Source organism: Neopelma chrysocephalum, unplaced genomic scaffold, assembly GCF_003984885.1.
Source record: "Neopelma chrysocephalum unplaced genomic scaffold, ASM398488v2 Primary Assembly neopelma1_44, whole genome shotgun sequence".
Lineage (NCBI taxonomy): Eukaryota > Metazoa > Chordata > Aves > Passeriformes > Pipridae > Neopelma > Neopelma chrysocephalum.
In genome coordinates this window covers 27940821-27957725 of record NW_020897703.1, presented here as the reverse complement: position 1 = coordinate 27957725, position 16905 = coordinate 27940821, and the positions used below count along the sequence as shown (strand labels likewise).

At 37.1% G+C, this 16905-nt stretch overlaps 1 protein-coding gene across 5 annotated transcripts in view; it reads left to right on the top strand.

Moving 5' to 3' along the window:
- NCKAP5 (NCK associated protein 5) overlaps positions 1–16905 on the top strand; it is a 371875-nt gene that overhangs the window by 186831 nt on the left and 168139 nt on the right. For all 5 annotated transcript variants that reach the window (XM_027679099.1, XM_027679100.1, XM_027679101.1 and 2 more), the window contains exon 5: positions 2225–2358. In XM_027679099.1, coding sequence (XP_027534900.1) covers positions 2225–2358 — 134 coding nt within the window. The remainder of the gene's footprint in view (positions 1–2224; positions 2359–16905) is intronic.

The following is a 16905-nucleotide window of genomic DNA, read 5'->3' as shown; positions in this document are numbered from 1 at the left end:
TGGTCAGCATACCTGACATGCAGAGGTAGTTGCTGTATCAGAATAAGGTCATTGTGGCTGCAGTGACACTGAATGAGTGTTGAAGGCATGGCTGAATCTCTGGTCTTCAGTCCATTGCCATAGTTAAGCTGTTACTGCATCAGGTATTTCAGGCACAGCCTGATGCTTTTAGTCAACTCGGCCACTCAGGTGTTCATAGCAGTACCTGAGTTTCCTCCAAAGGAAACAGTTTCTGTAGGGAAAGTTGCATATTTGGTTTTAAGCCCAGTTTCTGTAGACACCAGTATCTTCTGAAAGCTTTTCTAAGTCCTGGGTGGTAATTATATATTTCTTTTATGCCGTTTTCCTTGCTACCTCTGGGAGCTCTACATGTCTCTTTAGCAGCAGTGAAATTCCTCTATAAGAGAAGATGCTAACAGTCTTCAGCAAGAGCCTCTGGAGCAGTATAAGTTTGAAGCTGGCACTGATGGGATCTAAGCTGGAGAAATATTTTCTGCTGTGCATATTCTTGCCATATCATTAGCCTTGAGTTATCCTCCGTGAGCTGTACTCTGTACGGCTGCTGTGTATCTTCTGCCTGCACTGAACTCTCTGCTCTTCTTCTTGTGGCACAAACCAAGGATTACTCAGCACCGGGTAGGATATGGTTATATAACACTAAGGACAGTAATTAGACAATTTAGTTAGAACAATGTATTTTTTTGCCAGTAATTTGTTTCTTGGGCGTTTTCCAGGTGTTACATATGGCCAACCAGACAGAACCCCTCTGTTCTCTGAGTAATTCCCCCCATTTTTTCACATGCATAGAGATATTTCATTTAAACCTTTGCAGCCTCCCTTTGTGTCATCTGCTTATTTATCACTGTCTTTAAGATCTGTTTTCCACTTGGTAATGTTCATATTTTTGGTCCCTTGGTTACTGCTATTGTAAATTATTATCCAGTAAGATTTATAGCTGTGAGATTTGTACAAATAAGCTGTCTTCTCCATTTAATGGCTTAACACTAAGACACCTTTGTTATTTACTAATGAAGCTGTACGAGTAATTTCTATATAAATTTTTGCAGGTGTGTCATGAAAATTTAGGTCAGCAATGGAACTATGTCAGACTGTCTGACAGGCTACAAATTGCTCTGCACTATAGGCACAAAGCATATAGGTGGTGAACCCACTGTAGCTTTACAATGATTTAACCTATTCTTAGACATTAGAACCCCATTGCTGACTGAGTATAATGTAGTACCACTTAAAGTGCTTGTGGTTTTTTTTAACTGATTTGTTATCACATTTAAATTTACAAGGAAAAATTTAATTTAATTTCATTTCCGTTTAACAAGGTCATATAGAAAAGGCTGTATATACATTCTTTAATTCCAATAGCATTTTCTTATAACTTTTAAGTTGATTTCACTACTCCTCTTCAATTACATTTAGCTACTTTTGGAAGAGGGTTTTAAAATCATTAGATACCCTTTTATATGATGTTCTTTGTTTTAAAGAAAAAAAGATTAGACCATAGTGTATGTAGATTTATCCAAGTAGTGCTGTATGTTGAGGGTTGAGTTTTTTGGTCCCATGTTTTAAGAATTAGCAACACCCATATGCTATTTGCCTCTGATAACTGTTAGTAAAATTAATGACACTTTTATGACTCTCATATTCGTTTGATTGCTACTCAGTTTTTAAAAACATATTCATTGTCATAGTATTTCAGTAAATAGATTCAAATACACTCTGTCCTGCTGATGGGGATCCTTCTCTCAGCCAAAACAAGAAAAGAAGTGGCTGCAGAGTCAAGTCCTTTCCTGCCCACGAGGTTGAAACATTAAGGGATGGGTGACAAGTTGTCCTCTTGACTGGTTTCATGCTTCCCCTGTCTGCACTGAAGCAGGAGTGATCGCAGATCTCAAATATAATTTTTATGTTTATTTTGAATGGAGATGAAGAAAAAGAACTTGGAAAGAGTGGGTGGATGTTTACTTTTCAATATGCTGACATCTGTAAGTAAGTCAAGTAAGGGTAGCTCAGTGTGATGGGATATTCTGAAATATAAAATGAAACTTTCTATCTCTGTGTAAAATTTCTGTACAAAACTGATGGGACTGGATTTTTAGGGTCATTATTTTGATTTTTTTAATGATTTTTCCTAAACTAAATCCTAAATTTTTCCTAAAAGTGTGTTTTGTGTGTATAATTAAATAAATAACTTTTTGTGACATTTCAGCGTGAGAAGCTGATACATGAGTTGGAGGAAGAAAGACATTTGAGACTTGAGAGTGAAAAAAGATTACGGGAGGTGACGCTGGAGTCAGAACGGAGCCGGGCTCAGATGCGTGGGCTGCAAGAACAGTTTTCCAGGTATGTTGCAAAAGTAAACTGTGTTCAAAATGGGAACATGCTTTCGCCCAAATGGGAAGAACCTACTTTGGTGCAGAAACATTGATCAGACCTGTTGATAACTTGATTGGTTATAATCTAAGGCAAAAACTGCTCTTCCTCTGAAGTTCTGTGGACATAACAGGCTCTTGGATAAATGATTGTTAGCATCTTTAAAAGGCTTATGCCATCATTCTGTGTAATGAGGAAAATTTTCATTTCTAGAAATTTTGCATTTGTTAGAATTCCCAACAATTTTCTAAGTGTAGGTGTTCACTTCTCGAAAAGTACATGCCATTGATAAGTCAGTATGTGGTTGGTTGTTACTGTTAAACAACAAGAATGGGTTTGATCAATCTGAATAAAGAGAAAAAAAAAAAAAAAAGAAAAATGATGCCTTTTAGCAGCTGGGTGCTCATCCTGCTTGGACGTGCTTTGAATTTCTTCTTGCTCTGCCTGGGCCAGAGCTTTGGGCTAGACAGAACTCCACCTACATGAGAACCAGCTTAGAACTGGGATTTAAGACAAACCATTCATCTGACAGCAGTAAGGTTTCGAGATATTTATTGTTTTCATGATACATGATGAGATCTTGTACATCAAATACATTTTTTTAATTGTTTTTGTCACATGAACAGAAATGAAACAATAAAAAAAATCAAAAGATACAATGGCATTTTATGTTGCATATTTTCCATCAAGACTGAATATTAACTTATTCCCTTGGACCACTGAATCATTGAAAAGCACAAGTTCAGTTTAATAAGGTGAAAAAAACTGGGTGGTGGTGTTTTTTTCAGTGGTTATGTTTGCTGGGGTCTTTAGGGCTTTCTGTTTGGGTATTTTTTATGGGTTTTTTCCTCAGTGTTTGCCATGCGGCTCCTCTGATTTGAATCTGTGTTTCTAGGCAACACTGCAAAAACCATTGATAGCAATAATAAAATTTGTTCTCATCTGTTATTTTGTGTTTGTAAAATTTGCATTAATTCTCTTCAGAATCCAAAATACTATTTAAAAAAACCACAAAGTGTTCAGTTAAGTCTGAAATTCTTCAACAAAAATGCTAAGGATATTTCTTTTTTAGTTTTCTGTTGTTCCTCTTCTATGATCCTTCATTTCAATTTTACTTATTCTAATGAGACTCCTGGAGTAATATACACAAAATAAATCCACCCTCTGAGTATTCTTGCTTAGAATATTTTACTCTATTGTATATTAATCTTTGAATTTCCCCAGGTCCTTTTTTTTAGATCAGTATTATTGCTACACTAACTAGAAACCTTTGAAATAAACTTTGAAGATGATGGAGCCATGATTTAGAAAAGAAGGGGTGAGGGGAAGCCAGTCTGCAGAGTGATGCACCCAGTAACTCCATAAAATTTTAACTGTTACGTATTCAGACTCTTCATTATTCCTGTGAAACTGCAGTAGTCTGATTAATTTCTACCATGTTTCTGAAAAGAATAACTATTTTATTAGTTAGGATCCCTGAAGTCCACTATCTTCAAATTAATCCATTCTTTTTCTTCCGTCACTATTTGCAGTTGAGCTTGCTCTGATCTATCAAGAAGCAGAGGGATGCAAGTTCTTTGAATTAAAGTTGTTTGTCTCTTTATCTTTGTACCTCTGATTCAGATAAAGGTGAATACCTTCTAAATCAGCATTATGTTCTTTTTAAGGCTGTCTGCACGTTGACTAAACTGTTTGAAGGCAAACTTAAATATCACTTTTCATTAATGGCAACTTGGTTATTCCTGTGAGGAAAACTGCCATTGGCCTCATCACGCTGTGGTTTTATTTTAGTGTAGACCAGATGCTAGGAAGGGAATGAGTCACTTAAATATTTTATTTGCTTTTAAAAAATATTTGTTTTGATGCATATTAAAGCGGGGTTTTTTTCCTGATATTTAGTAGAATATTAAGATATTTGCTTGCACAAACAGACTTTCTTCCTAAACAAGTGTATTTTTTTCTTACTCTGCTTGAACAAATAATGAAACTGGCAACTGGATAATCTTGTACTACTTAGAGATTCTGTATTGTTTGAAGGATTTGAGACTTTTTTTCTCAATTTGAACACAATTAAATGGGACAAGACAGGTGGTGATGGGAGGTGATGTTAAAATCAAGTGAATTGGAAGTACTTTAGAAGAAGATGGCTAGAGAATAATACTTTGCATTTAAACATTCTGTCTTTCAGATCAAATAGACTAAAGTAAGGACATGTATTATAACATAAATCTTTTAAATATGTGTAATTCCTGAAATGAGTGAATATACATACACATTTCTACATACAGATGCAGAGCAGTGGTTTAAACTGTTTTGGCAAATGTTTCTTTACATTTCAAACTATTTTCTTTGCATGTTTGAAAGAATGAAACATAATAGTTGGTAAGCTGTAAGTTGATCTTTGTAATCAGGGGAGCAAAGCTGCCTGTTCCTAAATGAAATTGTGTGAAAACTTTGATCTGTCATAAAAGCACATAGTTTAAGATTGAGAACTTCAGAAGGTGAGGAGTTTTCTTATTGATTGACGTTTCTGTTCTTACCAAGTAAGCAATATTTCAGGCTAGGAGTCTGAAATAAATCGAAGTTCTCTTTCTTAACATCTATATAAATCTGCCAGAGCCTTAAAGTGACACAGTAGTTAGTTTGATAAATATGTGATAGCTGCTGAAAGAGCTTTTAAAACTAAGTTTCTATTCCAGAATTGTATAGTGGTGCGTCCCTGTAGTTTTAAATTTGCTTTCTCATTTTATTGGAGGTGAATATGTTTAAGGTGTGGAGAAACTGTGCAAGAAAATTTTTTCATGCTAAAGTTGTGTTTTTACACTGTAGTTGGATGCAGTTATTTTTACATTGCCTTAATATAGTCTCACCTTGAGTTGAAATACTTGATGCTTTCTTTCTTAAACCCACTGAGATCTGTTGCTTTCCTGCAGCTGTTACATTCTATAGGGATCTTTTTGGCATAACAATGCATACTTGCATTTGCTCAAATGCACAGAAACTAACCCTATAAATGCATATCAGCCCAGTTTCTACCAAGACAGTGCCATACAGTCTGACTATCTGGTTTTGAATGTTGACAACTGCCATGGTGTGTCACCATTTAGGTTAGTGGTGTGCCTGCTGCCTCTTTATCCAGCTAAATAAATTAGGCTAATTCTTTTTGGTTTGTTTTTTTGTTTATTTTTGGGTGGGTTTTTTTGCTCTCTCACAGTTTAACATTAGCTCCTCCTCGAACGTCTCACATCTTAGACATTAGTGAAGAAAATACACTGTGTCTCATGTACCTCCTTGTTCTTGGTTTCAGCTGTGCTTTTCCTACTTTTAGCATTTTCCTACAAGAGTAGGAACAGAAATACAACAACTTTACCTGAAGCAGTAGGTGTGATTCATAGTATCATTCTAAAAAGCACACTAATAGATACAATATAAATTGTTCGCATTTCCCTGCTGTACATCAGTAAGCAATAGAAATTGTTGTCTGCTGAGTGCATACAGTTCGTGTGACTCTAAACTGGGATTAAATGTTAAAGCAGTAAAAGAGGTTGCTTTACTTAAGTTACTTTGATTACTATTTTGGTCTGAATGGAACAGGTTCAATAAACACTATTATAAAGTATATCTCTAAACAGTAATTGAAAAGGCTGTTATCAAATCTTAAAAATCCCTTTTGGGTAAATTTCAAAAATCTTTCAGTTAAGGTTGTGGTGTTTACTGGTATCAATGTGTGTGACTGGAGAACTGCCTCAGGCTTTTAAGAATAGATGCTATTGGAAAAGTAGGAAATGGTCCTTGTTTGATCTTCCAGGGTCCTGTGAATGGGATGAGTGCAATTCTCATTAGACTGTATTTCAGCATTCCCCTCACATTAATATTGACTGTAGGGTTAAGCCTATCACTTCTGACAAGGGGGAAAATGACTACTACAAATCCGGCAACACTTGGCATAAAAGGACTGTATGGCTGTTGGTTTAGGCACATCCTTCGTGGTTTTCTCCAATTATTGTTAATTCCCCTTACTCCATTCTGTCTTGTCAGCAGATGACTGGAAATGATAACTGTTTCCCTAGCAGCTGTGATCAGGAGATTTTTTGCATTGCATCAGTATGTTGATGTTGCATGATCACATCTTAATTTCTAACCTCTGCTTGACCTAGAGGTCAGACCTCCTTGCACTTTTGTGGCCTTACTGACATGGCTGGTAATCCACATACAACAAAAACCATGTCTGGGAAGTATAAACTAGTAGGACACAGAAGTAGCCCCTGTGGTTGGTAAGTTTTTCGAGTGTCCACCATTAATAACATTTTGATCTCAGTTCTGGAGAGATTAAAATGCTCTCCTAGCACCCATTGATGGTATTCCTTTGATTCTGTCATAGCAGGGATGAATAAAATACTATGTGGGAATTCACTCCTTTTCTCAGAGGAAGATTAGAGAAGAAGCTGTCTACGATTAAGCTATTTTGTGTAGTTCTGCGGTCATCTGCTATCATCCTCCCTGCAAGCCCTGTTTCCAGGGTTATTGTGGGAAGCAGATTGCCCCAAAAATGGAATTTGTATCAAAGGCTGACCCTGTCATCCTGCCCTGTGCACTTGCTTCCTGCTTTGCTGCTGACTGTGAGATGGCCACTGTCAAACACCTTGCGGCAGGTTGACCTGGACTGGCTGCCAAGTGTCCACCCAGCTACTCTCTCACTCACCATCCTCAAGAGGACTGGGGGAGAAAAGAATAAGAAAAAACCCTCATGGATTGAGTTAAAGTCAAGGAGATCACTCACCAGGTACCATCAAGGGGACAGTAGACTTGACTTGGAAAAGATTAATTGCTAATTAAATACAATGTAGGACAGTAAGAAACAATGACAAAACTAATAATGCTTTCTCCCACCCCTCCCTTCTTCCCAGACTCAACTTCATTCCTGTATTCCTGACTCTTTGACCTCCACCCTGAGCAGCATGTTGTGTGGTAGCATTATGGGGGGAGCTGATGCAATCAGTGCAAAACACTTGGTCTCTGCCACTGCTTCCTCCTCACACCTTTTCCCTGCTCCAGTGTGGAGTCTGTCCCACTGGGGTCTGTGACTGCTGGCAGGCCTCTCAGCTGTCTGCTGTAAGGGAGGTGATACCGATGCCTACTCAGGCACGAGCTCTGGAGCTGCCACTCTCCATGTGCTGTCACTGCAGGAGTGCTGAGCCCTTGGCTGAACTCACTGAGCCTCGGGACGTGGTGTGAATGCTGCTTTACTGGGGCTTTGACCTAATGCTTAGGATATCGATCCTGTCTTTGGATTAGAATTGACAGAGTTAAAGAATGAAGTTTCTTTTAGATTAACACTGAAGGGGTGAGTATATTAGTATTTTTATTTATGTGCATGTACAACACTTAGGCACATATTTCATCTCTAATAGTTACTCAGAACTGTCAAGCACTATTCTAAGTAAGATCAAGGAGCTTTTGTGTGAATAGTTTTCATCTGGCAGAAAATAAGGGAATGGTTTTACTAAATCCATGAAATTAAGCCCAGAGGAGATTTTCCCAAGTTGTATATGGAGTTCGACCCCACTCAGTTTCTGGGCTACTTTGAACTGAATGTTCTGGTTTCCTGTTGTTTGACCAACAAGAAGTAAAAAATAAATGTATGATTTTTCATAAACTCTTCAGTTCTGTGTATGAATACAGTGGTTTTGAAAGTACATACCCATGAGAAATATCTTCAAAGAATTTGTTATCTAAATTTTCATCAAAAACTAAGTTCTCATTCTCATGCTAGAAGCCATCAGATTGAAACACATATTTTCATATGGAAGTTGAGAAAGAACCAAAGCAACGAGGTCAGAGTGGCTGCAGGGGACTGAAGAACCAGTGTAAACTTGAAACACAGAAGTCATGCCAGGACCAGAAGTTATAGAAAACTATATTGCATGATGTATATTGACTTGTGTAACACTTTTAGAGAGCAAAGGATTGCTTTACTTCAGGCATTGTTAGAGATGCACAGAGAAGTACATGCAGTTCTCCATCTTCTGTGGACTCTTAAGGCACTGAAGCTACATTAAGAGCCAGCCCCGTTTCAGAACCCTGATGTGCACTAGTAAATCACGTGGTGGTGTTTCATCGCAGCTCTTAGTTGCTGAAAACTTCTTGCAAGGGATCCAGGGAAATGGGTAAATTTTATCTTTCATCTGTGTACTCAGAAAATCCTGGGTTTGGTTTATATTTATCTGTGTGCTCACAGTGTGCATCATACTTATATTTCTGGAAGGTTGCATCTATTGCCTTTTCCTGATTTATCAGAGCATGAAATTATATTCTGCTTCCTCTGTTCTAGCTAGGACTGTAATTTAATAGGATATCATCAGTTTTTTCCCTTTGCATAATGTAATAGATAAGAAAAAAGTAGCACTAGGTTATAGTGTAATCCTTTGGGTTGCCCTGTCTTTTAAAACATGTAGGACAGAGACTAACATAGAAAATTATATCAACTTTTCACCATAGTTTAACAGTAGGTTACCAATGCCCATATACAGGTCCAAACACCACATAGAATCTACTTCATACATTGATTTTTGTAGTAAAAAGATGGTTTGAATATTCTTTGCACTCCCATACCATAGTTCTGACCAAGCAGAACCTATCTATATTAGGTAGCGTGTGATATGTATCCATCATCTCTCTTCTTATATGGCTCTTTCATTCCCAAAGTGAGAGTTGATGTTGAAGAAAGCTCCCAGAAGCTTGGGAGTAAGAGCAGGGATTCCTGTGCAGGTGTAGTGATTGGGTTTATAGAACTTTTTATGTCAGAGGACAGTGAACACTTGCCAACTCCCTTGCTACTGGTGTTTAAATAGATTGAGGTTCATGTGTGATGTTTATGTACTGTGAAATCCTGTACCTGTTGAAGTTCACAGCTCTGTGTGTTTTATTGTGCACAGTAATAGGTACGTTTTTACAGTTATTTCTAGCTACAGATAATTGTCCATTGTAAAACATGTTTAAATTTATGAAAGGACAGTGCTGATACAGGAACTAAGTACTATGACTGAGTAATGTTGCTACCCGAGAGCTGTGTGGTCATGTGTGGTAAGACGTTTCCAAGGTAGATAGAAGGTAGATCATTGTCAGGAAGACTTCTGTTACTGTGATTTGCTAATCTTACGAATGTATTTTTAAAATTGCATTGGAACATGCAAAGTTGCAGACTTTCTTTCCTGTGTAACTTGCCACAGTTTGCTTTCTTTCCAATGTAGGAAATCAGAAAAGTCAGAGATGTGTCACATGCTATTCTACAGTTCCTTAATGCCATAGAAGGTAAAGAGACGACTCAAAACCAACACATTCCTTCCCATGATTAATGACATTTACTCCATGACCATTCTAAGGGGATTCCACAATTTGTAACACATGGATAACCCTTGCATCTTTGTTGCTGCACGGATCTCCATCCCCTACCTCCACTGAGACAGTGGACTGGAGGACGTTGCTAGCACACTGTCCCTTAAACACTGATGTGCTGCCCCCAGGCTTATCTCCAATGAGATAAGCCTTTTTTTTTATTTATTTCCTGGGAAGGGAGAGGATATGATACAGAAATGAGAGAAAGTTTTGAAACCTCCATTGCATGTGCCTTTCACAACTGGTGGTCTTCCCCATCCTTCTGTCAGTCATACGTGTGCTGTCCACACTGAAACGAATTTCTTCACAGTGAGACTTTCTACTGGAGAGACACACATTTTTAAAATCAATATGTATAAAACTGATCTTCCGATTTCACTGTTAGCTTGAAGTGGCCACCCAAATAACATTGGATTATCCCATTTTAGTTTATTGATCCTTTCAGACTTGTGGTTCCTTTTGTCATATGATTGGAAACCCATGTCCAATATGCAATTTGCAGATTATAGACTGTTTCTCTTTACTAATGGATCATAGATAAACGTGAGTTTATGATCACAATTTTTGTGGTTGTTTTTCTGTGAGATGCTTGAGATGGCTTGTATTAGTAATTTTTCTGTACTATAAAACTTGTGTTGTAAACTGTAAATGTGTCTTTAATGTGCAGTGATGTGTATTCAGATTGATGGTGGTAGGTACAGAGCAAATTAAACCATGAGGGAATTCTATGATTAAAAAGCTGACATAAAATCAAATTATCTTCATAGTTATACTTCTCCTTTATGAGCATGATTGGAATCTTCAAAGGTTCATTGGTTGACTGAGTGTAAGTTTTACCTTTACAATTTTACAACAAACTAAACCAGGGAGCCTACACTCCCATTCTAATTGCAAGTAGATAAAATCTGATCCAGAAAAGTACTCACCCTTTTTAAGATATTGGTGTGTCTTTTGCACATCTGATCTAGTAAGTGTCCATGGTGGGGGAGTTGGAAGTAGATGATCTCAAGGTCTTTTCCAACCCGAACCATTCCAAACCAAACTATTCCATGATTCTATGATTCTGCTCTCCTTCTGCACAGAAGGAAAAGTATTTCAGGTACCTTTGGGGAGTTCAGTGCCTTAAATAGCACAGAGCTACAGATTTTGAGGTGAAGAGAAGAAGATCATGAAATCCTGACTGTTGTCTCTCTCAGTAGAATAATAGAGGAATATTTTGTTTTGTACAGATTTAAAGCAAGGTTTTCTGGTTTTCATGAGTATATGAGGCAGGGAGGAGAAAAGGTCTTTCTTAAAAGTACTCTAAAGGAAATGGTGTGGGAAAACAGGCACAAAACCGTCCCTGTCTTGATATTGCCTTGTACCCAAAGGTGGGCCCTGTACATTGTGACTTCTGCTGTCCTCAGTGATAAACTTTTGTAGAACCATATCTTTGCTCATGGTTTGCATAGCTGGCTTTCTAATGCTGGTGTGCAAGTAAAGAGGTGGTCTTTAAATGTAACCAATACACAATGTGTAAATATAATGAGTTTGTCATCCTGCTCTGCATAACCTTTTAAGTATCTACACTAACTAATGAAAATAGAATAATTTATCTGCCTGACTTGAGGTGGTAATGCATTTTTTCAACCTAGTAGCAATTCATAGTCTGCATAGGTAGGAATGTTTCACAGGAGAATTATTATGGTAATTTTAATTTTATCTTAGAACTTGTAATTATTGCACAGTATTGTTCTAATGTAACAGGCCATGCAGCAATTCATTTGTTTGTCAGTGCTTGAAATTGGGCAGTCCAACTTAAAAATTTAGTTTTAATCTTATTCTTTTTATCAAAATGTTTTGGGTGTGTGTTTTCTCTATGCACACATTTTAAATATGAAAATAAAACCAAATAAATAATCACTGCAATAAAAAGTTGCAGTGAATACAGTTAAAGCTGAAAAGATGTTAGGTGCAAATGTTTGTGGGGTTTTGCTTCTCAGTGCATATGATAAACATGAAGAGAACAGGTTGGGATTTGTTTTCCTTGAATAGGCTTATAGAACTAGTTCTGATTGTTCATCCCTTATTCTGATACTACATTTTCATAGATATTCCACAGGTGCATCCTCATGGATTTATGTCCTGAAGGCATAAGAAGTTTGTTTCAGCTGCATGGACATTGCTTGTGCATTTCCTTGATATATGTCACATAGAGGAAAAAATGGGACTTAAAAAAGAAAAGATGCTTGGTTTTAGTCCACCAGTATCAGTAAGGAGCGCTGTGAGGTCTTTCTTCTGCTTCTCACTGAGTTTGAATCTGGACTTAGCAGAGGGAACGTCCCTGGAAAGGAATAGGCATCTCCCTTCTTAAGGATGAAGACATTCATTGAGGACAAATGGAACAGTTTTGTCATCTGACGTGATCCAAACTATTCAAATAAATAAGGAAAACTGATGGGCCAAATCCTCACCAGGTCCTCAAAGGTGTCAGCTAATCGCACTAAAAATGCAACGAGAGTCGAGTGTCTCTGCGTTATGGCAGGAAGGGACCTCAGTAATTACTGTGGGCTTTACCTGTAAGAGGTTTATTGCTTACAGTCTTGGTATTTTTTGCAGTGTCATTAATCATACTGAAGTTATATGACTAATATTGTCATCTAACTCCGTGGGGATTCTGTTACAATTCAGTAACAATTACTGTCTGCTAGTTCAGATAGCTTTTATTGTACAGCATTGCCAAAAATCTTAATGTGATTATCTTTGGTCATAATGTGTGCTTCAGTTTGCAGATACTGTAAGCAAATGTAAATTGATTTTACTGATTTTCTCAGTGTAACGTGGTTTTAATTCCATGTGTAGTGCCTGCCCCATAATCTCAAATTTTACTGATTGGGCACTACTACCCTTCAGTCAAATTGTGTATTAAATAGCATTAAGTAAATATGTATTTCAGAAAGCATCTATCTTCTAAGCATGAATTATAATAACTACACATACGTTATCCTGAAAACAATGTCCAAAGGATGTCCGCAGAATGTTGTGTTGCAAAAAACAATGAACTCCTTTTGTGAAAACCAGATAATTAAGGACATGCTATAAAATGATGCAGAGAAACAACAAATCCTGTTCAGAACTAGTCATATCATTGAGATCATTGTGTATTTTAGGTTGTTGATCCACACTCTTAGTTTACATTATACCTTGGAGAAGATTTTTCTTTTGCGTCATTCTGTTTTGTGACAACTGCATCCCAGTTCAATTGCTTTCTTCAAGATAAGGGATTTTACTCTTCTTGGTTTTCACCACCATTCCAGATAGGAAGGAAAAAGTGTCATGCCAAGGAAGAGTTGCATTTGTCATGAGAAAAGTGGTTAATAGGAGATGTGAGATGGTGAGGCTTAACACTGCAAGGGAACAGAGATTTCTGTAGCCTCTTGTTTTGGCACAGGAAGTTGTGCTGCATTTTAGAACTTGATATAACTTTTTCTGCAATTGTTTTTAATCCTTCTTTTTGTCCTTCTATGTTTTTGGGATTTAATTGTCCATTTTTTCATGCTAGTAGATAGCAGAGAAAGCATATCCTGCCGTACATCATGCCTGGATTGGAAATCCAGGCCAACTGTGTGTTTTGAGCTAAGTTTTCATTCTCTAGGAATACAGATTAGATCATTAAGTTGTAGTACCCTTATCGGTGTTAGCAAGCTGCAGTCTATTAATTGAGTGAATGTGGCATGGGTTGATACATTGTCTCACCTGATCAGAAGGTAACGTTTTTCTGTCTTTAGCTATAGGTTTTATCTTTCATCCTAAGCCTTTTTAGAGGCACTGAGTTGATTGTGGTTTTATTGCTGTGTTTCGTTTGTCTTCAGCTGGCAGATTTCTTCCAGCTTGTATCTGCTAACCACAAGAAAGCTAATCATGGGTTGTGTCTAGATGATAAGCAAGTAACAATAAGCCTTTGTGTATATTAGTTTTTACTGGAAAAATCAGTAAGAAAATGGAAAATTCTGACCAATTCTACTACTTTCTGAAAGGCAGGTAAGGCAGAGCAAGGTAATGAGTAGATTAAGAAGCCATGGAGTTGACTGACTTAATTACAGTTACAATTACAGTATATCAAAGTGGGTCTGTGTTAAAAGTGGTCTACAGTGGACATCCCTCCCACTGGCTTGTTGGATGCAAGTGTATCTCAGAATCTTCTCAAGTACTGTACATGTCTGCTGCTACTACATTTTTATTCTCAAACTGCAGAGAAAAAATACAAAACAATCCAACTCCCAATGCCTTAAAAGGTAAATGTCTGTCAAATTCAGTTCTTATATCTTAGTCTCAGCCCTTCACATAGAAAAGAGCTCATTATGCAGTAGTGAGTAGTGGGAGGGTGTGTTCTATTGGTGTGAATTTAATGTAGAGTGTTAAAGAAATACTGAGTTTTATGGAGGTCATTTGGATTAATTTCTGAAGTATTTGTTAAAGACAATTTTAGTGTATACAGGGGAGAATAATGGGCCACTGTTTTTACTAGTTTCGTACTTTAGTGGGTATTCTTGTTGTAAAAATACTTTAAATATTCTGGGTTTCATTCAGGTTTTTTTGTTATATATTGAATTGTTGAAATTTATAGCATTGAAAAATAATGAGCAATGTTTTTCTATTTTCTATTCCAGACTTGCCTGCATTTCACTGTGAGCCCTCTGTTGCGTATTTTATGACATATTTAGTGTTTATTGCAGTGCTATATGTATATTCTCATTCAGTGTGTTTGTAATAACACAATTATATGGCAACTACAATGTGAAACACAGACATCATGATCCATTGTAGTGCTGGCAGGATGAGAAGTGTCAATTGAGGTTGTTGTAAGAGGTTTCCTAATCCTGTTGAACTAAAGAGTGAGATTCTTTCTGAATCGTTGCCATCTGGAGTATATAAAAATTTGAAAAAACCTTTTATCATTAGGTTGGCACATTTTACTGGAGCAATATTGGCATTGATGAAGTTCTAATGAAATGAAATACTGGGCACTGAGAAAAACTCACTGCTTCATTATTTTGTCTAAGTTCTTCAGAACCCTCCCCTCCAATTTATGAAGGTTATTGAGTAGTTATAATGTTTTAAATCTAAAAGATAGTCTTTGTTTACAATAAGCTGACATTTTTAGATGGATAATAATCTAGTTATAAATAAAAACCAAGATTGTATGTGATGGAGAATAATTTGTAAATCATAGTATAATCGGGTAATTTAATTCACTTGCTCTATTTTCTTGTCTTGCTCTACTTATTTGACAGGTATTTGTTGCCCATAAATTTTTGGGTCTAAAATTAGGCCAAGAGGCTTCATGCCCCACCTTTTCAGAAGCAATCATGGCACATAATCCTTCCTTAATCTGATCATGCCCACTGTAGAATAGTTGTTCTGTCCAACTGTTGCCGTTGCACGTCTGTTCTGTACTGAACTGCTCTTATCTGTAGTGTGTACAATAATGCTCAGTTTATGCATGTTTGCTCTTATATCAGGTTCATTTTATAAATACCTATTGACTAATCCTGTCCCCACCAAATTCGGGCTTTACCAGGCTAAATTTGCCCAGCTTGGTTATCTTGACTCTTTCCTAGGCCTGTTGTGATATGAGTTAATTCATTCTTGAAGATGTGCATTGAACATGCATTTCACATTGGTCTGATACCAATTTCAAAAGTGTTGTGTGCCTGTTACTGCCATCTTTCTAAAGCAGTTGCATTGAACTTAGTTGCTGTCTTTTGGTTGGGAGGAGAGTATTGCCAGGAAATACAGCTGGCACCCAGTAAGTTGCCTATAGGCACCTATAGATGGATTGTTTGAGAGTAAATGCCTGGGCTTTCTTTAGCAAGACCCTTACAGGTAGTGGAAGCACAGGCTAAGTTATAAACACTGGTGTTCACACTGCCCCCACATCTTCCTTCCTGATCTGTTCTATGTCTTCTGCTGTCCTGAACCCTTTCCTATCTGTCTTCCCTTACTGTTCTTCCTGCAGTCTCTGGTTGTCTGAATTCTCTTTCACTTAAAACACCCTCTGGAGTTTCTGAATGGCCAGTATTATAATTCTTGCATTCAGGAGAGACTGATACTTGCTGAGTATCTGCTCTTTAGCAAAGATATGTGGTTAGGCAAACTTCCAGTTAAAAATACTGATTCCAATGTTGTGATCTTAATCACCTTGAAACTTCAGTTTGTTCCTTAGTTCTCCTTTTGAAGGGTTAATCATCATGTTTTCCAGAGAACTAGATGACCGTCCTCTTCACTGGTCAGATTAAACAATATGAAGGCTGAGAGGTAGTGCTGGATTTAGAAGATGAAGGATTAGGACTGTTTAATTGTTTTGAGGATGTGATTTCATTCTATCATGCTTAAGTTGAAGTGGACCAGTGATTTTGTGATCCCATAAATATAGTAGATAAGAATATGTTTTATTTTAAGCATCTTGTTTAGTCTGTCTATATTCTTATGTAATTCTAACAGAAATTTATGTCTGCAGTATTGAGATTAATTTAATGTTTAAAAAGTGCTAGCCAATTCTTGTGCTAAATCTGTTTACTTCTGCTACACAGATAAACTCCAAACATTCCTGATTATTCTGTAAATTATGTTGCTCTTGATTTCATAAACACATTGGGATTAAATAAAAGAGATGAGTATCATATTGTCTATCTTTTATTTCTTAATGTTTTGCATTTAAACTTTTCAGTAAAACCTCTAAATGCATCTGCTGTTATCTGTTGTGTGGATGTACTATTGCTCAAGCTGGTAATACACAAGAGAACATTTTAGGCATTCTGAGCCTTTGCTTGATTTACCTGCTTTGTTATGATTTTCCAAGACAAGTGCCGGTTTTACAGCTGACTAATAACCTGTAAAGCTACAGACATAAATTAAAAAGAAAAATAGCAGTACTCCTCCCACCAGAATATTTAGAGGTAAGTCCAAGTTGGAGTGGTGGCTAACGTGTACCTGAGCTAGCATTCAGTGGGTCACACAGCACCAGAACTAGTGTCTGCATCAGTATATTCTCTAAGCCTGTTCCCTAGAGAATGTTCTCTCGGCTGCCCTGCAGGGAGCTCCTTGATGCAGTGTTGTTGGTCAGGGTAAAGCCAGCTCATT